At 40.2% G+C, this 23,591-nt stretch overlaps 1 protein-coding gene across 6 annotated transcripts in view; it reads left to right on the top strand.

Moving 5' to 3' along the window:
- The window catches only part of GTF2I (general transcription factor IIi), a 108,473-nt gene that overhangs the window by 35,721 nt on the left and 49,161 nt on the right, over window positions 1-23,591 (top strand). For all 6 annotated transcript variants that reach the window (XM_060649150.3, XM_060649148.3, XM_060649151.3 and 3 more), the window contains exons 6-9: window positions 224-252; window positions 4,657-4,711; window positions 5,158-5,201; window positions 14,694-14,771. In XM_060649150.3, coding sequence (XP_060505133.1) covers window positions 224-252; window positions 4,657-4,711; window positions 5,158-5,201; window positions 14,694-14,771 — 206 coding nt within the window. The remainder of the gene's footprint in view (window positions 1-223; window positions 253-4,656; window positions 4,712-5,157; window positions 5,202-14,693; window positions 14,772-23,591) is intronic.

The following is a 23,591-nucleotide window of genomic DNA, read 5'->3' on the forward strand; positions in this document are numbered from 1 at the left end:
ATCTGAAGCGGGGTCTGCGCTGACAGCAGAGAGTTTGATGCAGGGCTTGAACCCATGGACTGTGAGATCATGACCTGAGCCGCAGTCAGATGTTTAACTGACTGAGCCACCCAGGCACCCCATATATTTTAAAAACTCTTGTTTACTGTAGAAGTCATTTAAATTTAAGGTTTACAGTAATTTTGTGTATTCATGTATAGTTTTTTGTTTTGTTTTAATACAGACCTTTCCTGGAGCCAAAGAAGCACCTAGGTAAGTGATTATTTTGCTTACTCATACTTCCTAAACTGTCTTTTGGGCCAAATTTAACACGTTTTACTAATTTCTCTTTTTTCTTTGAGAATATGACATAAGACCTTTTGGAGTGGGGTGTTATATATAAACCAATGAAAGGTCACTGAGCTGAAAAAGTAGAGACTTGCTTTGCTACTTTTTTAATGACATAGTCAAGGTTTTATTGTGGGCAATATGTTCAATCATAGACTGGATCTGCCATCATTAGCCAGAATTAAGAGGATGGCTTAATTTATCTAGTGTTCATTGATCAGGCACAGAATTAGTGAGCATAAGATTGGGTGGGGATGGGATACACAACTGTGCATAAGCATTAAAGCTTTTGAGCTTTAAAGGAAAGAGATAAAAAGCCCATAAAGTCACTACATCAAGAGCATAGCTGCACAGTGTAGGGATAGCTAAAGAAAATGCTTTGCAAGTTTGTTGTAAGAAGGATTTGTTTATAGCCCAGGAAGGCTTTTGAGTTGGAGAGGGCATTAAGATGGGTCCTTGAAGAGCGAGGAGGATTTCAACAGAACTTCCTTTGGGGAAGGTTAAGCCATTGAATTTGAAGGGCAAAGTGATTTTTAGGAGACTGGTGCCTTTTGGAGGCAGGTTTGTTTGAGACTTTTGGAAATAAATGACCATTATCATTGGCGACCTCTTAACCAGTACAAGGAAGAAAGGACAAAATAATATATACACACCCAATATATTTTATTTTTTGTTAAGTAACCTTTGTTTTATTCTTACCATGATGAAAAGATTAAGTTGTTAGAAGCTTTGTTGAGGTATAATTGGCATGCCATAAAATTCGCCTGTTTCAAGCATCCAATTCAGTGGGCTTTGGTAAATTTACGGTGATAAAGTTTAAAAAGTTTACAGTCATTGTCACAATCTAATTTTAGAATATTTTTATCTTCTTCTCTGTTACTTCATGAATGTTACATAAATTAGATCTACAGAATGTAACCTCTTGAGATTATCTTTTTTCACTCAGCATAATTCAGTTGAGGCTCATCCAGATCGTTGGGTATATCAGTAGTTATTTCCTTTTTCTTGCTGAATGCTAAGTATCCCTATGGATGAATATACCACTTGTTTATCCAGTCACGGGTTGGTTGAGCATTAGATTAGTAGATTCCACTTGGCTGTTACTACTGTGAACATACTTGAACAAGTTTTTGTCTGGACATGTACTCTAATTTCTCTTAGAGATATATACCTACGAGTGGAATGGCTGGGTCATAGACTGATTTTGCATTTAGCTTTAAAAAAACTGCCACACTGCTCTCCACCGTGCCTGCACCATTTATGTTCCTGCTAGCACTGTCTGAGAGTTCCAGTTTGTCCGCGTCCCTGTCAACACTTGTTAGTGACTTTGCGTTCTTAACCATCCTCGTGGGTGTGAAGTGGTCTCATTGTGGTTTTGATTGGGATAGCCCGAATTGCTAATAATGTTGCATATCTTTTCATGTGCTTATTGACCATTCTGTATATTCCTTGGAGTAAGGTCTGTTCGGGTCCTTTCCACAAAGTTGTTTGTGTTTTTATTATTGAGTTGTAAGAGTTCTTACATATTTTTGATACAAAGATTTTCTCCAGTTTGACAAGTTGTCTTTTGACAGTGTCCTGTGAGGAACAAAAGTTTTTAATTTTTGCAAAGCCCAATTTATTTTATCACTTGTGCTTCTGATCTTGTATATAAGATTGTTGCCTAACACAACGTTGTGAAGATGTGTCGTGTTTTTTTCTGTCACTTTTATAGCCTGTGTTGTTACATTTAGTTGTTACATTTAGGTCAGTTTTGTGTTTTCTTGTTTTCTTTTTTAATGTTTATTTGAGAGAGAGTGAGTGCACTCAGTGGGTAGGAGGCCAGAGAGAGCGGGAGCGAGAGAATCCCAAGCAGGCTCCGTGTTAGCACAGAGCCCGATGGCAGGCCCACCCTCACAAACTGAGGTCACGATCTGAGCTGAAATCAAGAGTCTGATACTTAGCTGACTGAGCCACCCAGGTGCCCCTGCGGTTAGTTTTGAGCTAATTTTTTATTACGGCGCATGGTAAGGGTGTAAATTCAGCTTTTGTGCCCGTGGCTGTCCAGTTGTTCCAGCGGTTTGTTGAAAAGACTGACCTTTCTCCCCAGAATTTCTTTGGCATTTTTGTTTCTTCTGCCTGTTTCTTGGCTTTCTGCATAGTGGGTCTTGTATGTGTGAATCAGGACGGTTTACATCTTTGCAGTCTGAGTGCTTTTTATTTCTTGATCTTGTGCTTCTAGCAAGAATGTCCAACACGGTATCAAATGGAAGTGACCATAACAGACATCGCCCTGTCCACATGAGGAGGAGGACATTCAGGCTTTTGCCATTTGTTAGCTGTGGGGTTTCTGTAGATGTCCCTCTTAAGATTGAGAGAGAAAAGATTTATTGTCTTTCTTCAATTAAAGCTTCGACTTTTTTCTTGATATTTTTCTCCCTGAAGTGTTCTAGATTAGTTTTAATCTGCCACTTGTATTTTTTGAAGTCTTCTGTTTTAGAAACTTCTTTTGAAACATTGGGGCCTGGTTGTTAATTAAATTATGTTTCTTTAAAAAAAATTTTTTTAATGTTTATTTTTGAGAGAGAGCTAGAGTGTGAGTAGGAGAGGTGTGCAGAGAGAGAGGGAGACACAGAATCCGAAACAGGCTCCAGGCTCTGAGCTGTCAGCACAGAGCCTGACGTGGGGTTCGAACTCATGAACTGTGAGATCATGACCTGAGCTGAAGTCAGATCAGACACTTAACCAACTGAGCCACCCAGGTGCCCCTAAACTATGTTTCTATAGGATATTTTATACTGAGTGGTGCAAGCAGGTGGGTTTGTATACCAACTTTTTTATCATACCAACTTGCAAAGTAATTAGAAAGTTGAGATTGTAATGGGATTGTATTTTCCAGATTTTTAAAATTATTTATTTTGAGAGGGAACAGGCACATGAGCGGGGGAGGGGCGGAGGGAGAGAGAGGGAAGGAGAATCCCAAGCAGGCTCCATGCTGTCAGCACAGAGCCCGACATGGGACTTGAACCCACGAACTGTGAGATCATGACCTGAGCCAAAGTTGGATGCTCAACCCACTGAGCCACCCAGGCGCCCCTGGCTTTTCTAGATTTTTAAGTATAAATGGAATCATAGTAGGTACTTTTTTGGTTTTCCTTTTTTTTTTAATGTTTATTTATTTTTAGAGAGAGCAAGTGTGAGCAAGGGAGGCAATGGGGGGGAGAGGGAGGGAGGGAGAGGGAGACAGAGACAGAGAGACACTATCCCAAGCGGGCTCCCTGCTACAGCACAGAGCCCAATGCAGGGTTCGACCTCACGACCCCTGTGAGATCATGTCCTGAGCTGCAAACAAGAGTTGGACGCTTACTGACTGAACCCCCTTGGCGTCTCTTGTTTTGCTTTTTATTTTAAGATTGATCCTTATTCTTTCTATCAGTAGTTCATTATTTTACTGATTAGTATTCCAATGTATAGCTATACCACAATTTGTTTACTCATTCACTTGCCCATGAAAATTTGAGTTTCCATATCTTGGCCTTAATTATAAAGAAAGCTGCTGTGAATGTTTGAAGGCACGTCTTTATACGAGCATACGTTTCAGTAAATACCTAAATTTGGAGTGGCAAATGGTGGTTATGTATTTAATTTTTTAGGAAAGCACCAAACTGGTTTTCAGCAAGATTTACTCCACTGGCCGTTCCCGCCAGAAGGGAGAGCACTCCGGTTACTCGACTTTTTCATCAACATGCGGTGGCATCCATCTCTCTTGTTTCCTTTTTATGTTTTTCAAACATAAAATGCATGCTTTTTTAGTATATGTAACATTCAGGGTTGTAAGGTGTATGTTTCCATGGGTCTTAGTATCTTTACAAGATGGACACCGTCACCAGCATGTAATTCCAGAACATTCTCGTCACCCCCAAATAAAAACCCTGTACCTGTTAGCCAGTCACAGCTTTCCAGTCCTCGTGAGCCAAATGGAGTCATGATAGAACTTTCTGTCAGCACTCCTGCATCAGTAGAGGCTTCTTCTACATTGGCAGGGTAATAGTACATTGCTTTTCTTTATTGCATCGGTAAAAATAGGAGCTTTTTCCTTAAGTCGGGGAGGGTGCTGGCCGGTGAGGGGATGAACGCCGTCAGGATTGTCACCCCACTTCCTTTCCTTACAGGGGAGGACAAAGGACACTGTCGTGTGGAGTCACCGGGTACTCCCTCCAGCTTGATCCAGAGCTGTGGGCACCCCTCCTCCCCTACTGTCTGCTCAGGACCTTTGGAAATGTTAGTCATATTGAAAGTGTGCGAAAAACCTGAATCTCATTTTTCTTTTCTTTTTTTTTTTGTACATAGGTGGTCGTGTGATGGTAACAGACGCTGAAAGGTCAATGCTATCTCCAGGTGGAAGGTAAAACATAGTTCATCAGTACGAATAAACTTCCATGCCATAGCGGTTTTTAGTCTTTAGGAATTTGAGGTAGTAGAATATTAAAAAGGACCATATCACATATCTTGATGTTTTATATTCAACTGATTGATTTGGGGTCCTATGAAAATGCAGTTTCTGACCAAGTACTTCCTGGGGGAAGCTAATGTGATAGATTGATAACTACATGGGGAATAGGAGGGCCTTGTAGTACAGTGGAATTTGCAAGTTACTATTATACTGTTGTACCCAAAAATTGATTGGGATTAAAGTACTAAATTCAGTTGACAAGTTATATATGCAAAGAAATAAATACGTACATTTAAAGTTAAGTCAGGTTTGCGTTGAGCTTAGTCACGTGAGGACCTGACTGCTGTGTGGCCGCCCGCACCTGCGCACTGCTTTATCCTGCCTTCTTTTCTTTTCAGCTGTGGCCCCATCAAAGTGAAAACTGAGCCCACGGAAGATTCTGGTATGTACTTGTGCTTTTAGAGTCCTCTATGAAATTTAAGTAAGGAAACCTTTCCCTTAACTTAGAAGGTTGTATTTTGACGCATTATTTCCGATAATGCTTTGATGAGAAGCAGACAGAACAAATTTATTCCACCGGTGACATGATTTCTTAAGTGTTAGACATATTATGCTTAACACCTAAAAAGTTGAGTTACTAAGTGTTACCCAGAAGTTTGTTGCTAATTACCCATTTGTAAACAAAATTTATTATTAGGTTTTCCCCCCAGTTATATAGGAATAATAGTGTAAAATGTCAGCTGGTTCTACAGTGCTTTTTATACAAACCCATCAAATGTCCTCTTACTGTCCCTTCTCCCCTGCACTCTTGTTTCTGCCCTCCAAGGAGACTGCTTTTAACTCTAAGCTGGTTTGAGTGTTGAGTTCCTTATTTTATTTTATTTTTTAACATTTATTTATTTTAGAAGGAGGGTGAGCATGAGTGGGGGAGAGGGGCAGAAAGAGGGAGGCAGACAGAGGATCCAAAGCAGGCTCTGTGCTGACAAGAGGGAGCTTGATGTGAGGCTTGAGCTCAGGACCTGAGCCTAAGTCATGTGTTTAACCAGCTGAGCCACCCAGGCACCCCTGAATTCCTTATTTTTAAATGTCATGCTTTTAGTGTTATTCTATATAGATAGTTTTGGATAGCTTTATGGAGATACAGTTTACGTGCCATTGAATTCACCTGCCCTAAAGTATAAGATTCAGTGGTGTTGAGTACATCTATAGAGTTTTGCAGTTATTGCCACAGTCTAATTTTGGAACATTTCTGTCATCCTAAATGGAAAGCTGGTGCCCAAATAGAAGCCCTGTTCCCACCATTAGTCTACTTTTTGGGTTTTGTAGGCTTAGCTGGACATTTCCTATGAATGGAATCATACAATATGTGGTGTTCTGCATTTTGATTCTTTTACTCCTCATCATCTTCGACAATAGTTGTAGGGTTCATACCTGAATGTTATTCCATTGTATGCATATACTACCATTTCTTTATCCATTTACCGTTTGGCGGGCATTTGAGTTGTTTCCATTTTTTGGCTGTCTCGAATAACATGGATGGTTATGGTTAGGAATACTCCTATTTGTCTTCGTGTAGAAAAAAATGTCTTCATTTCCCTTGGGTAGATACCCGGGAGTGAATTGCTCGTCCTATGGTAACTCTGTGCCTAACTAGTTAAGCAGCTGGCAAATTCTTTTCCCAAGTGGCTGCATGTTCTTAGCAGCAGTGTTTGGAGGTTTCACTTTCTCCATATCTTGGGCAACACATGGTATTGTCTCTCTTTTTTGAGTATAGCAATTCTAGTGAATATGAAGTGGTGTCTCATTGTGTATGGGTGTGGGGTTTATTTTTTTGTTTGTGCACTTGTAAATAGGTATTTTATTTTTAGAGCAGTTTTATTAGGTTCACGACAATTGAACGAAAGTACAGAGTGTTTCCATGTATCTTCTACCCCCACACATACATAGCAATACCTCCCCCCAAACTATTAATATCCCGTGTCACATTGGTATTAAAAATGATGAACCATTATTACCCAGACTCCTTCGTTTACATTAGCGTTCAGTCTTGTGCATTCTGTGGGTTTCGATAACTGTATGATGAATGTTATCCCGCACTATAGTATACAGAATAGTACTACTGCTCTAAAACTCCCCTGTCCTCTGCCTGTTCTTCCGTCTGTCTTCTCTAACACCTGGTCATCCATCACTGATCCTTTTACTGTCTTCATCATTTTCCTTTTTCCAGAATGTCCTAGAATTGTGGTTTTAATTGGATTTTCCTGGGGCGCCTGGGTGGCTCAGTCGGTTGAGCGTCCGACTTCAGCTCAGATCATGATCTGGTGGTCTGTGAGTTTGAGCCCCGCGTCGGGCTCTGTGCTGACAGCTCGGAGCCTGGAGCCTCCTTCGGATTCTGTCTCCCTCTCTGTCTGTCCCCCCTCTCCCCCAACTCATGCTCTGTCTCTCTCAAAAATAAATAAACAGTAAAAAACAAGCAAACAGAACACATTTAATTGCGTTTTCCTAATGATGTTGGACATCATTTGATGTGCTCATTAGTTATTCATATATTACCTTTGATGAAATGTCTTTTTAATTTTTTTGCTTGTTCTTTAATTATGTTGTTTTTTTTTTTTCTTTTTGGTTATCTATTTATTTATTATTGAAGTAGAGTTGACATACAGTGTTACTAGTTTCGGGTGTACAACGTAGTGATTCGATACTTCTATACATTATTCAATATAGTCCCATCTGTCACCATACAACCTTATTATAATATTGACTATATTCCCTATACTGTACTTTTTATCACAATGACGTGTATATTTTATAACTGTTTGTACCTTTTAATCTTTTTCACCTACTTTGCCCATCTCCTGATTCAACTCTGCTATGGCAATCAATAGTTTGTTCTCTGTATTTGAGTCTGGTTGGTTTTTTGTTACTCATTTGTTTTGTTTTTTAGTTCCACATAGAAGTGAAATCATATGGTATTTGTCTTTCTGACTTATTTCATGTAACATAATACCCTCTACGTCCATCCATGTTGTCACAAATGGCAAGATTTCGTTCTTTTTTCTTTCTCCTTTTTTTTTTCCTCTTTCTTTTTTAATTCTTACTTATTAGAGTTCTTTTATATATTCTGGATTTTTGAAATTAGAAATAATGTTTTGCAAATATATTTTTCTGCTCTGGCTTTTCTTTTCATTTGCTTACCGGTATCCTTTAAAGCCTTAAAACTGCTTTGATTTTGATGCAGTTCAGTTTTTCAGATTTTTCTTTAATCACTTTTACTTTGGGTGTTACCCCTAGGAAACCTAAAATCTTTGTCTAACTTGAGGTCATGAAGAATTTCTCACTTACTGCATTTTTCTGGAATTGTGTAGTTTTAACTCTTATGTTTAAGCCTAAGATCTGTTTTGAGTTCATTGTGCTTGTTGGAAGGGAAGGGAAGGGTCTGATTTCATCCTTTTGTGTGTGGACTACCCTGCCGCCCCAGCATCTGTTGAAAAGCTCTTGTTTCTTCGTTGGATTGCCTCAGCACCTGTCAGACAGCGTGTGACCAGGTGTACTTCTGTGCCTTCAGTTCTGTTTCCTTGAACTCAGATGCCCCCCAGTCTTAGACCAATAGTACACTCTATCTCCTGTCGTTTTAAGGTTTGGTTTTATTATCTGTTAACATATGGAAAATGAGGATATAATTTTTTTACTATCTTCAATACTTTTTTTTTTTCCCCTTTCCCACTTTTACCATATATTTAAGTTGATTTTTATTGTTCGAGTACTTTCAGAACTGAGCATGGTCTTGGATATTTCAATTAACGTTTGCTTCTCCCCATGTCCCATTTCTAGGGCACAAGTGGTTCTGCCTGTTTATAAGACATACAGCTCTTCCTGACTTGATGACAATTTTATTGTTAGGATTTTTTTGTTACTCTGGTTCTATGAATGACAGCAACCTTGTGTTTAAAAATAATACATAACTTTATTATTTTTTATTTGTTTGTTTTGGGGGGAACACAAGCGGGGGAGGGGCAGACAGGGACAGAGGATCTGTACAGGCCCTGTGCTGACAGGCTGAGAGGAGTGAGCCCAGCGTGGGGCTCAGACTCATGAGCTGTGAGATCATGACCTGAGCTGAGGTTGGATGCTCAACTGACTGAGCCGCCCGGGTGCTCCCCCCATTTTTTAAAATATCTTCTGGGGCGCCTGGGTGGCGCAGTCGGTTAAGCGTCCGACTTCAGCCAGGTCACGATCTCGCGGTCCGTGAGTTCAGCCCCGCGTCAGGCTCTGGGCTGATGGCTCGGAGCCTGGAGCCTGTTTCCGATTCTGTGTCTCCCTCTCTCTCTGCCCCTCCCCCGTTCATGCTCTGTCTCTCTCTGTCCCAAAAATAAATAAAAAACGTTGAAAAAAAAATATCTTCTAAAAAATAATACATAGCTTTAAAAGATCATTGTATTATTACTAAGAGTATATTTAATGATTAGCTTTGGTGATTGGCAACAAAAAATGGACATTTACTGCTTTTTCGTATTGAAGACATAACGTAAACTATAACCTGAGCGTCAGCTATAGCTGGGGTCCAAAAGTTTCAATTGTGTAAAATGTAGTTTTGTATCATTGCTAAAAAGTGACATCTTCAGACTGATCTCCTGCAGGGGATGGAAGCCGTTTGTCAGTTTTGTCACATCACATTCACGCTTGCAGAACTTGTCATTGTGGGGCTTTCACCATCCTCCCAAGTTGGTGAAAAAATTATCCTGGGCTCCTGGCTGGCTCAGCTGTTACAGTGTGCCACTCTTGATCTCAGGCTTGTAAGTTCGAGTCCCACATTAGGTAGAAAGATTCCTTAAAAAAAGAAAAAAAATCTTTAAAAACAAATTACCTTGTGCAGTGAATTTCAGACTTAAAATTCACTTAGGAACGTAAGGATGAGATTAGAAAATCTCTAAACTCCCTTTCTCATGTTACTGAAATAACCAGAAATAATATATCATCTGAGTAGATGATAAAAAGGCAGCGGAAATCCTTAACCTGATGTGTCAGGCTGTCATACATAATTGTAAATGCCAGCCCATCGTTGTGTTGAATTTTTTTTTAATGTGTATGTATTTTTGAGAGAGAGAAACAGAGCCGGAGTGTGAGTGGGGGAGGGGCAGAGAGAGAGGGAGACAGACTTTGTCAGCGCAGAGCCCTGTGTGGGCCTGGAACCCCCCAGACCATGAGATCATGACCTGAGCCGAAGTCAGACACCCCCTCCATCATTGTGTTTAAGAGTGAACTACCAGAAGCACTGTTTGTAAAACAGAGAGGCAGCTTTTCACCAGTTTCTTACCAGAATTCTAGTAAAAACCAGTACAAGTATGAGGTGTAAGTAATTAGAAAGTGGAGGGCACCATTGACTTGTACGTGTGATTATGAATGTAGAACACCAGAGAATCAACTAGAAAACGGGAAACAAAATACCGATAGTTTGATGTGACTTTGTAAAGAATTCCAGATATAATAAGAGTTTAGAATTAAAGCCTTTAGAAAAAAAATTAGTAGTCCTTTGAGTGATTTCTAAGCAATACGTTTGACTAAGAAAGAATTAAACATTAAGGATGACAAGGTCAGCCAAAATGTGTCAAAGCACATGTGAGACACAGGGAATGGCTGTTTGCAAGACAAATGACAAACCTTGTTGTATTTGACTTATAAAGAGCTAATCCAAAAAATAAACGATCAAAGATTGTAGAAGCAAGGGAAAATGCTAAGTCTAGTTAAGGAAATGTAGATAAAAATCCAAGAAAGATGAAGTTTAGCTAGCAGATGGCAAACATTCTGCTCATACTCCACAAAGAACAGGGAGAAACAGATTTAAAAGTTTTGTTTTTTTTTTTAATTTATTTAGTTTTGAGAGAGAGAGAGAAAGAAAGGGTGTGTGTGAGTGAGCAGGGTAAGGGCACACAGAGAGAGAGGGAGATAGGAGACAGAATCCCAAGCAGGCTCCATGCTTGTCAGCACATAGCCTGATGCGGGGCTCGAACTCACAAACCACGAGATCATGACCTGAGCCCAAAAGGGATGCTCAACTTACTGAGCTACCCAGGTGCCACAGGCTTAAAAATTCTTGATGACTGTTTAAATTGTTGCTTTCTTACAGATGATGCTTTGGTATTTCATACTATTTATTTTATTTTATTATTTCTTTAAGATTTTCTTTTTAAGTAATCTCTACACCCAACGTGGGGTTGGAACTCACAACCCCAAGATCAAGAATTGCATGGGGCGCCTGGGGGGCTCAGTAGGTTAAGCATCCAACTTCAGCTCAGGTCATGATCTCACAGTTTGTGGGTTCAAGCCTCGGGTCGGGCTCTGTGCTGACAGCTCAGAGCCTGGAGCCTGCTTTGGATTCTGTGTCTCCCTCTCTCTCTGCCCCTCCCCTGCTTGTGCTCTCTTTCTCTGTCTCTCAAAAATAAATAAATAAACATTTAAAAAAAAAAAAAAAGAGTTGCATGCTTTATCGACTGAGCCACCCAGACGCCCCTCGCCATAATTTTTCACAACTTCCTTTCTTGCAGTACAAGGTGGTCAAGGTTCCTCGCACTTTCTCTAATCCAGCCCTAGGGTCAACCGTTCCAAGAAACCCCGGGTCCTTTCTGAGGAGAATGATCTCAAGATGTCAGTATCTTGGTGGGAGGTGCGTCCATTGCCATTGGGAGGTTACTGCTTCCCAGTGGACGCAGCTTAGGAATCCGTGTGTGGGGGGAGTTTGTGTACACAAAAATATATACATACATGCATTTACAGCTATAGTTTTTCATGCCCACATCTTCTGTTCTCTTAACATCCCAAGGGGTTTTCCGTATCCCTCTGTTCCAATGAGAGTCCTTAGTCTGTTTTCTTCATTTGACCCATGTCCTGTTGTCTAACCCATGTCTCATCGTCACTGTCCTGCCCGGACTCCCGCTCTGACGTTCCTTGTCGGGCTGTCCGCAGCCCTGCCTACCCTCTTATCAGCCTGGGTCTCCTAAGGCCCTCGCTTCCCCTGCCCTTCGGGTGAGTACACTTCTCACTCAGCCGGCCCACCCTGCTGCACTGAACCGCCCCGTGCCGCTGTCTGCCTTGCTCAGTGCCCTCTAATGGCATTTGGGGTGAATAGTTGGGGAAAGGGGAAGCTGTGTTAATTGTGCCTGCGTGTGTGCGTGGGGCGGGGACAGCTTTTGTGTGTGGTGCAGACAGGCCGAGTGTTCGTTTTTTGGGGAGATCTGCAAGAGTGGTAGTGTTGAATGTCTTTATTGGGAGGAAGTATTCGAATCTGTTGCATTGTTTTACAGAAGGCTTTTTGTTGTTGTTTTTCATGCCACAGGAAACGTCAGTTTTCTGTTTAGCTTTTAGTTGATTGCACCTAAATCATCATTTTGCAAATTGTTTTCTCTCTTTTATTCATAGAGTCATCTCCTGAATAGTTTGTATCTAAAGATAAACGTGCTGAATTGAGAAAGATTGTATTTTACTGAATTCTTTAACCATCTTTGGGGACACAATAGCACTGCTCTTCTAGGGGTTTCTTTTTTCTCCTTGTACTTTGTATCTTTATGTTCTTAATTTATCCTGCAATTGCTTTTAATATTTCCATTTTTAATTTTTTTAATGTTTATTTATTTATTTTGAGAGAGAGAGAGAGCGAGCCCGTGCGATTGTGGGAGGCCCAGAGAGAAAGAGAGAGAGAGAGAGAGAGAGAGAGAGAGAGAGAGAGAGAGAATCCCAAGCAGGGTCCGCGCTCGGTGCAGATCCTGACGATACAGGACTTGATCTCCAGACGGTGAGATGGTGACCTGAACTGAAATCCAAAGAGTTGGAGGCTTAACCGACTGAGCCACCCAGGCACCCCTTACTTCTTTCTTATGTATTTCTTGAATGGAGACAATTTAATGTAAAGGTTAACTAATGATTAACTTCGTATTAGAAGGAGTAGCTGAGGAGCCCTGTGAGTAACGAGTCGAGGAGCTGGCCGCCACCCTAAAGTCTCAATTTTGCCTTCTGAGGTGGGAGGCCGTGGGACGGTACTGCTGTCTGAGGCGACGTGTGAAAACTGGTCCTGCTAGGGTCGGAAGAATTTCCCAGGGGGTCTTGCTCTCGCTATGGGAAGTGTCAGATTGAAGGAGGGTGCCAGCAGTGAGTGACCCTGACCGGAACGAGACGCGGGTTGGTTTTCTCATCTCTGGCCTCACAGCCTCCTCCCCGTTGCGTTCCCTGGGGAGTTTTTGCAAGGAGCCCGACCGGTTTGCGGTCCAGGCTCCAGCAGAGTCGGGGAGGGTGTCTGGAACTGGGACAGCAGCTCAGTGACCGCACTGGCTGCTGCCCCTGTGGCTGCTCATCCACACCCGCCCCTACATATTTGGGCTTCCTTGGAACAAAAGGACAACTGTTTCCGTCTCATAGCGTGTAGCTGCCCTTCCTACAGACTCCTCCACTTTTGCTCTCTCCCCAAAATGAGGAGTTCCAGGGTTCTAGCAGTTTCTGTCCCCTTCTCTGGGAGACTGATTAATGTCCTCTCCTGAGCTGTCTTACTTAGGTCTCACATTCACGCTCAGCCTGTTTGAATATTCTTTTTTTCTAAAGGCTAAGTGGCAAGGGAAACCTAACAAAACTTCTGTAAAATAACAATGCAGAGGAGAAGAGAGAACAGTTGGTACATCCAGATACACGTGTTTGCAGAAAGGAACACTCCCAACAAGGAAGAAAATACGTATAGTGTCCACATTTCAACAACTTGTCACAAAAATCCACACCTTCCTAATCCATGACCCATTATATTGTTATTTCTTTCTTTGCCTTCGGTCGGGACCTTAGCTGGTAAGGTTCTTGACCTTTCCCTGGTTGAGGCGACCCAGACCTTCATTCCTGAAGGGTCTAAATCCCCAGTGGATCTGCCTTTTTTGTTTGCTGTGATTTCCTCTTAACCTTTGCTGATGACCACTCGTGTGGTAAAGAGACAGCCTGCAGAATCTGAGCGGTTTCAGACCTGTTCCCTGTCGCCGTCGTGGGAAGCAAATCAGTTTCCCATCGGTAATTGCCTGTTGCGTTAGGGGTAGGTGTCCTCTAGTACGTCGGGCTAGCTCTTTTTGAGCTGTTTTCTTCAGTTGAAAAAATTACATGCCAACTTCTCAAGTCACGTAGCACCGGCTCAGTATGAAGTTGATCAGAGGACTGTATGGTTGTGGTTGGCTTTCCTGCATGTGGAATTGTACTGTGCGTGCTCCTTCATGTCTAGCCACGAAGGCCCATGCCAGATGATCTGTCCTCATTGTAGGCAAGGCATTATGCGAAAGGTGTATTTTGTACCCTTGTTAATAAAGGGATTTACTAGGATAAAAAAATCTATGTATCTTATTAAAATGGTTTAAAATTATGCCACCATAACTGCAGAGTAGTGAGTTATTATAACTGATGACTAAGTGCTTTTCAGTGGTTGGTAAAAGATCTATCTATTTGATTCCTTCCTTCCTTCCTCCCTCCCTCCCTCCCTCCCTCCCTCCCTTCCTTCCTTCCTTCCTTCCTTCTTTCCTTCCTTCTGTAAGCTCTACGCCCAGTGTGGGGCTTGAACTCAAGACCATGAGATCAGGAGTCGTATGCTCTCCTGAGTGAGCCAGCTGGGTGCCCCTGTAAAAGCATTTTTAATGTTGAGTGAAAAGAGAGTAGGACTGATGTTCTCCAATTCCAAAGATAAGAATGTCAGAGAAAAAAAGTTAGCAGCAAGTAATCCCAGAAAATTAGTGATAATTACAACGTTGTGTAGGTTGGGTTTTAGGTGATTTTTGTCCCTTAGCTACCTAGCGAACTTCTGTCCTTTCACTAGTTCCTTCACTGTTCTTTCACTTCTGTACTATTTTAGGACAGAAGAGATTTTCCTACACCATCTAACTGCATTCCCTAAAGTGTAAGTAAATAATGTCATTTTCTTTTGTAGGTATTTCCCTGGAAATGGCAGCTGTGACAGTAAAGGAAGAATCAGAAGATCCTGATTACTATCAATATAACATTCAAGGTAATACTATTAATACAGGTTTTCTTTCCAAAAGTTATCAGCGGTTAAAATTCAAATCTATTGATTGTCTGAACTCCTTAAATACTTCTTGCTTGTGTGACTGGCATGCGTGCTTATGATTGATCACTACAATAAAATAGATTTCAAAAATGCGGCAGTGAGATAAGTAATCTACAGCAGAAATGTAAAATAGCCATTGATATTCTTAAAAGGACAAGCAAAAGTTGGGGCACAATTTAGAATTCAGTTCCAATTTCTAGTATTATTTGGGAGACCCAAGAGGTCTTCTGAACCTTGGGTGGCTCTGTTTGTGCAACACAAAATACCCGTATAAGCATTATCCTTATCTTAAAAATCTGTAAAAGGTAAGACGTTAGTAAGTATTAGCTGTTATTGGTCACTCTGTTCCATATCTTTTGGCTTGCTTATTTAGGGAGGAATGGAAGGCTGTAGTTTCACAGTATGCAGCACGCTTTCACACATTATTGGATTTTAGTTTAGAAGAAGAACGTTTTTGATATTTTATAGTCAGTTTTGTGTTTATGGCTGCATAAAATACATTAAAGTATTTAAAGTATAAAACTTGATTAGTTTTGTTGTCTTTACGTTCGGATAAAACTTTTTTCTCTGCACTCGAAATGAGATTTCTATAACCCTCACGTTTCCTTGTGTTCTATTACAATCACTGCCCTCCCCCGCCAACCACTGATCTTTTTCTGTCATTTTAGCTTAGTTTCTGTCATTTAGAACTTTGTATAAGTGGAATCCTTATCAAGTATGTACTGTTTTGTCGGGATGGGGTGTGCCTTCTTTGATTCTACGTAATTGTTTTGTAATTTATCCCCAGTGTTGCATGTGTCAGTAGCTGATTCCATTGCTTGGCTGCCCCACAGGTTTATCCCTTTGTCTGTTGATGGACATTTTGGTTGTTTCTACTTTGGGGGGCTATTAAAAACAAAGCTGCTGTGAACTTTTGTGTGCAAATTGTTGTGTGGAAATATTCCTTCATTTCTCCTGAGTAGATTTCTAGAAATGGAATAGCTGGGACACATGGTAGGTATTTAACTTCGTAAGAAACTGCGAAACCATTTTTGCACAGTGCTTGTACTCTTTTTACATTGCCACCAGCAGCGTCCAAGTAGTTCCTAGTTGTTCACGTCCTTGCCGACACCTGTCCGGTCAGTCTTCTCTTTTTAACCATTTCAGTGGTTGTCTCCTGAGACCTCATTTCAGTTGTAATTTGTGTTCGCCGAATAGTTGTAGCTCATTTAACAAGATAAGCCCTCATCAGTTCTGGAGCATTGTAAAAGTTTAATGAAAAATTGATTCTGATTTGTAATCGTGTGACTATCTGTAAACATACATTTAACCATTTCATAGTGAATATCATTATTTTTATTTGTCAGTTTTGAACACTTTATTGCTTTTGACATTAGTAATCACATGGCTAGAAGATTGAGATAATTCTATGGGTTTTCAATTAAACAGTTAAAATTTTGGAAAATATTTAGCCTTTATAAATGGAGTTCTTGGTACCTTACTAATACATGTGTATTAATTTAATAAGTTTAATTTATTTGATAAAAACTATTTAATAAAATAGTCTTTTTATATGCAGATAATGTTTCATTTTTAAAATAAAAAGTCTGCCTTTGTCTTTGGTATTGCCTGTTGAGCAACGTGTTATTCCCCGCCACGAGTATGTTCCCTTTTGAGATTGTGAGTGTGAGTGATTTAAAGGTGATGCCTGAGAAGTAAGAGTTGGAAATCTGATGCTTTAGAGGGAAAGATTGTTTGAAATGATAGTATCTTCAGTACAGTTGAAGAAGGTAGGAGCTAGCAAGCTGAGAGATCTAGTCCACACAATGTGGACGTTTTTCTGAGCAATTGAGTTTGTATATTCTGTGTAAAAGGATACTCTGAATAAAAGTCCTGTGTGATACGATTTACAAATAGTTCAATTTGATGAAGTCCAGTTTGTTGATCCCCACCCCCCTCACTGTATGGATTGTCCTTAAATATCATAGGTAAGAAATCTTTGACCCAAAGTCACCGATTTTCATCTATGCTTTATGAAAAATCGGTAGTTTTACCTTTAGGTCTTCATCAGTTTAGGTCTAGTTTTTGTGTGGTCCACTTTTTCCAGCACCATTTGTTGAAAAAACTTTTCTCCACTGCATTTCCTTTACATCTCTGTATGTTCTGTTACGTTGGTCTCTGTGTATCCTTTTGCCAAAATCACATTGTGTTGGGTACTACAGCTTATAGTAAGTTATGAATTCGGATTGTGAGTGTCCTACAAAATTGTCCTCCTTTTTTAAAATTATTTTGCCTATTATAGCTCCTTTATCTTTTCATATAAATTTCAAAATCAGCTTGGTGATAAAAAAATTATAGGGATTTTAATAGTGATTATGCTGAATCTATACAGCTAATTGGGTTGAGTATCTTAATATCCAATCTTCTGATTCATGAGCATGGTTTATATTTCTTACCTATTTAGTTTTTACTAGATTTCTTTCATCAGTGCTTTGTTTTCAGCATAGAGATCCTATTGTGCACAGTTTGTGAGATTGTATACCTAAGTATTTAATGGGTTTTGGTGTTACTGTAAATGCTACTGTTCTTTTGCATTTCAGGTTCCAACTATGGCCAACACATGGAACTATAATTGATTTTCACATACTGACCTTGTATCTTGTGATGTCGTTAAAAATGACTTACTGGTTCTAGCAACTTTTTGGTAAAATCTCTGGGACTTTCTAGGTCGACAGTGTTATTTCTTCCATTTCCTTTCCTTGTGTAATTGCACTGTCTGGGACCCTCTAGTAGCTGAATAGGAGTAGTGAGAGGAGACATCGCTACCCTGTTCACAACTTTAGAAGGAAATCTTTCAGTATGATAGCTGTGGGTTTTTGGTAGGTGCCCTTCATCCGTTTGAGGAAGTTCTCTTGTGTTCAGAGTTTGGGAAGAGTTTTTATGATTATTGGATGTTGAATTTGTAGAAGGTCTTCTCTGTGTCCCTTGATGATTATATAGGGTTTTCTTGTTTAGTCTGTTAAAGTGGTAGTTGATAATTAATTTTCACTTGTTCAACCAGCCACGGATTACTGGGGTAATAAACCCTGCTTGGTTATAATGTATTCCTTTTTATATATTATTGATGGTTATTAAGAGATACTAGATGATTTCTGGTAAATGTATTTATTTGGTTTTGGTAATGTTGGCCTCAATAAAACAAATTGGGAAGAATTTGTTGGTATATATTGGAAGAATTTTTTGGTAGAATTGGTATTGTTCTGTTCTTGTTTGGTCAAATTGCCAGTGAAGCTACCTAGACCTTTTGGTTTCCATAATGGAAAATTTTTAAGCTTGTTTTTTGTTTTTTTAAACAAAGTTTTTTTTTCAATGTTTATTTTTGAGAGACAGAGCGTGAGTGGGGGAGGGGCAGAGAGAGAGGGAGACACAGACTCCAAAGCAGGCTCCAGTCTCCGAGCTGTCAGCACAGAGCCCGATGTGGGGCTCAAACCCACGAACCATGAGATCATGACCTGAGGCAAAATCGGAGGCTTAACTGACTGAGCCACCCAGGCGCCCAAATTCGGTCTATTTTTTAGTTTTTAAATGTATTTTAATAGTTATAGGATTGTTCAGGTTATGTATTTTCCTCTTGATTGAGCTCTGGCAGTTTGTATCTCAGGGAATTTGTCTACTTTACCTTAAGTAGTGTTTTTTAAATTTTACTATTTGCAAAGTCTATAGTGATGTCCCTCTCGTTGCCAATTTTGTAATTTGTGTCTTTTTTTCTTGGTTGCTCTAGCTCAAGGTTTCTCAAGATGTCAATATTTACATTTTGAGCAAACAGTGCATTGTCGTTGGTATCTTTTTTATGCTGTCTCTATATTGTAGAATGCTTAGCAGACCTCCCTGGCCTTTTACCCACTAGGTACCAGAAGCATCTCCTTAGTTGTAACAATCAAAAATGTTATAGGATATATTCACTCCCAGGGGGATGGGGACACGGTCACTACCAGTGGAGAACCATTGGTCCAGCTCTAGAGCTTTCTCAAATGTTTTCATTTTTCTCAAAGATCCAGCTTTTACCGAGGCATCTGGGTGGCTCAGTCAGTTGAGCTTCTGAATCTTAATTTCGGCTCAGGTCATGGTTCCAGGGTCATGAGATTAAGCCCATGTCGGGCTCCACACTGAGTGTGGAGCCTGCTTGAGATTCTTCTCTCTCTCTCTCTCTCCCTCTGCCACTCTCTTCTGCTTTTGTGCTTGCTCTCTCTCTCAAAAAAAAAAAAAAATCCATTTTCCCCCTCTGTTCTATGGTTTTTCCATAGTGTGTAGCTATTTTTTAAATTTTAATTTAAATACAGTAACAGTTAACATACAATATAGCGATTGAACACTTCGTACAGCACGCAGTGCTCGTCACTACAGGTGCCCTCCTTAATCCCCACCCACCTCCACCCCTGGCAACCATCAGTGTGTTCTATGGTTAAGCATCTTTCTTGCGGGCGCTCAGGTGGCTCACTTGGTTAAGCATCCTACTCTTGATTTGGGCTCAGGTCACGATCTCACAGTTAGTGGGTCGAGCCCTGTGACAGGCTCTGCGCTGACATTGCAGAGCCTGCTTGGGATTCTTTCTCTGCCCCTCCCCTACTCACTCGTACGTACTCTCTCCCAAAATAAATAAATAAACATTTTTTTTTAAAGAAGAGTCTGTTTCTTGATTTATCACTCTTTTTTCCTGTGTTCATCTGTTTTGGTTCTTTTTTTTTTTTTTTTTTTTTAATTTTTTTTAATGTTTTATTTATTTTTGAGACAGAGAAAGAGCATGAGCAGGGGAGGGGCAGAGAGAGAGGGAAACACAGAATCCGAAGCAGGCTCCAGGCTCTGAGCTGTCAGCACAGAGGCCGACGCGGGGCCCGAACTCAAGAACCGCGAGATCGTGACCTGAGCCGAAGTCGGACACCCAACCGACTGAGCCACCCAGGCGTCCCTTTCTGTTTTGGTTCTTAAGGTTTTGTTTGTTAAATTTCACATATGAGTGGAAACTTAAGGTTTTCATCTTTCTCTGTGGCTTATTTTGCTTAGCATTATACACTCCAGCTCCCACCATGTTGTTGCAAATGACAAGAGTTCATTCCTTTTGATAGCTGGATAGTACTCCATTGTAGCTATATTCCACGTGTTCTTTTTTTTTTTTTTTTAAACGTTTATATATTTTTGAGAGAGAGAGAGAACGCAAACAGGGGAGGGGCAGAGAGAGGCAGAGGATTCGAAGCAGGCTGCACGCTGATAGCGGAGAGCCCAATGTGGAGTTCGAACTCAGGAACCACGAGATCATGACCTGAGCTCAAGTCGGATGCTTAACCGACTGAGCCACCAGGAGCCCTCCACATATTCTTTATCCATTCAGCAGTCGATGGGCATGTGGACTGTTTCATAATTTGGCTGCTGTAAGTAATGCAGCAGCAAACATAGTGGTGCATGTATCCCTTTGAATTAGTGTTCTTATATTTTTGGGGGAGACAGATACCCAGTATGTAGATCATAGTGGAAGAAGTGTGTAGGGTTTGGAAAAAATTTTTTTTAGTGTTTATTGATTTTTGAGAGAGTGTGAGCAGGGGAGGGGCAGAGAGGGAGACAGAGGATCCGAAGCGGGCTCTGTGCTGACAGCAGCAAGCCCGACATAGGGCTCGAACTCACAAACTGTGAGATGATGACTGGAGCCGAAGTCGGACGCTCAGCTGATTGAGCCCCCCAGGTGCCCCAGAAGTGTGTAGTTTTAATGTCCACATACTTAGGGACTTTCAGATATCTTTCTGTTACTGATTTTCAGTTCACTTCTGTTACAACTGGGGACTATTCTTTGTATACTTTCCGTTGTTTAAACTTTGTTAAGGTGGGCTGAGAGTCGTCTAGGTCTGTTAGCCTTACTGCTGTTTCTGACTGCTCTTTCCGTCAGGGATACAGTTCTGAGATCTCCAGCTGCCTCCTGATCTGTTTCTCCTTTCGTGCTTTCTGAGGGGGCTTTTGTTAGGTGCCAGGATCATCACTAGAAGCTCCTTCCTTGGGGCTCCTTTCCAGGCAACCCCCTTCCAGGGGTAACCCTTCTTCTGACCTGTAAGAACTTGGATTAGTTTTGTCTGGTTCTGTATTTCACATAAATGGAATCCTTTTGCACATACTGTTGTTTTAGGGTTCTTACATAAAACCTAAAATTTGTGAGACATGTTGTTGGGTATGCTTATAGATCGCTTATTTGCATTGCTGCATTGTATTTCTAAAATGCTTTCTTTTTAAATAAAATATTGAAATGTACTACACACATAACGTACATCTGCCAAGGTTTATAGAATCTTTACTATTTCATCATTTTCCTCCCCACCCCCCAAAACACACCAGTATATAACATGTTAATATGGGTCCCAAATTTCCATTTCTTTTTTTTTTTAATGTTTATTTCTTTATTTCGAGAGAGTAAGCAAGTGCGCGTGCAACAAGAAGGGGGAGGGGCAGAGAGAGGAGAGCGAGAATCCCAAGCAAGCTCCGTGCTGTCAGCACAGAGCCCAGCACGGGGCTTGATCTCAGGAACCGTTAGATCATGACCTGAGAGCCACCCAGGTGCCCTTCTGCTTTCTTTTCTATTCTTCTGAGTTAACCATTTTCTTGAAGTTGACGGTTGTCCTTACGAATAAAGATTTTATGCCTTTACTGCATACCTGTTCCCACAAAAGTGTCTGTGTGAGCATGCATTTTACACACAGTATTTTCTTAGTTTTTTAAGTTTGACACAGATGGCACAGTTTGGCACAGTGTTGTACTGTATATATTGGTACGTACGTGTTCTTGTGTGTCCCTCATTCAGTGTGAGTTTTTGAGATTTACTTGTCACCTAGAGATTTAATGGTATTGTTGTGATAGTACATTGTGTAATTATGCTGTAGTTCATTCTTTCACATACGTGTTTTCTTCCATAATTTTTGGCTAGGACAAAAAAAAAAAAAATGGGCTAGGACATATCTCCGTGCACTTACCAGTCTTTCCCCAGGATAGTGGTGTTCAGGTGTGAGCACTGGTAATGTTTGATTTCATGCTGGGTAGTCACAACCAGCGTTTTGAGCGTGAGGGTGAAGTAGGCTGCGTGTTTTACGATGAAGAAAACCCAAATATGTGCTGTTAAAACATACAGAGCTAAAATGCAACCAACTTCATAGGTGATGTGAAGGGATAGTGATCTGTGAAGTCATACTGGGCAAATCGGAACCGCCCAAAATCCAGCTTAGCAATATTGATTTGAGGCCGAAAAAGAAAAAAGTAACAGGTATACAAAGTTAGACTACATGATATGGATAGTTATAATTCACTGAGTTGATATAGTGGGCATTAATTCATATATCCCTTATAATATAGCTCAAAATTAAAATAGAAATAAAGAATTGACACAACTGTAATAAGTTTTTAGATCTACAGTCATGTGGGAGATTCCAACAAGTGGCCATTGATAACTGAGACATCATGTGCCAACGAATACTTATTATAGATGATAAATAGAATATTTGCGTTCTACAGTTTGGAAAGATAAGCCAATTGATACGCACATATAGAATTCACCCAGCACCCAGCAGATAAATTTACAAAGCGTGGATCTTTTACAAAAATGGACTTGTTCGCAGATAATCTTGTGATTCACAGATCACAGATAATCTTAAATTCTCTGTACATAATATAATTAGTAAAATGAGAAATCCAGAGTAAACAGGTTATTTAAAAGATAGAAATCCTATACATTGAAAATCCTACAAAAATGTACTTTGTGTTAAAGAGGACCTTACTTTTAAAATCTTGGAACAGAACAGAGCATTACTGAGAATACTCCAAAACCAAACTTGTGAAAAAACAGCTAAAGCTATGCTTACAGGTCAAGCAGCAACCTTAGTTACGATTTAATTATTTTCTGTGTATTTTTTACCCAGGAACACTTGACTGGGAAGCAGTGAATCTGGCATTTGAATTCAAGTCTCTTTCATTCAGCCTCTTGCTCGTAGTTGAAATTCCAAATACAGTTTGTGCATTTTCTAGGAAATTGTTTCTTTGCTTAGTTGGGTGCTTTGTGAAGCTGCTCCTTCGTTAGCGACACCTTTCAAAAGTCTTAGGGTACTATCCAGTTCATACTCAGAGATAGTGAAGTGGTTTGTATTCATTTTAATACACGAACCCTATTTTAAGTAGCCATTAAAAACACAATGTTTTGTTCTCTGTTTTAGATTGATTACTCTCATCACTAACAAGCTTATTCCTATGTGTAATATATCATCACAATGTTTATAGCATTATGTGAATGTTTAGTTAACTCAGAATACTTCCTACATTTATAATTGGGAAGAACAGTGTGAAGTTGTTAGAATCCTGTGGGCCTGCAGGAAAGACGGAATTCTGAGTTAATAACTTAGCTTGTCATGTTTCTGTTTCAGTGGACATTCAAGCTTACTGGTATTTTAATTACGTGATTCTAGAGATTCTAAGGAAGATATAACAATTTGATTCTGCAGTGTTCTTCAGCATGACAAAAGATTAAGCAAATACTTGTAAAGGAAGGAAGAAATACACCTTATAAGATAAACCTGCACTTAAAACCTGTATGAAGTATAAAAGTTGCAGTTTGCTGTTACAAACCAACCTTGTACTGTTTAGACAAACCCATGTCTGCCATTTGAGACCTGTCATTCCCGTTCGATCCATATGTCTGGTCATTTTCAAAATCACTTTGGACTGTCTATATAACAAATTCATCTGAGCACACCTTTTCCA

Source organism: Panthera onca, chromosome E3, assembly GCF_046562875.1.
Source record: "Panthera onca isolate mPanOnc1 chromosome E3, mPanOnc1 haplotype 2, whole genome shotgun sequence".
Lineage (NCBI taxonomy): Eukaryota > Metazoa > Chordata > Mammalia > Carnivora > Felidae > Panthera > Panthera onca.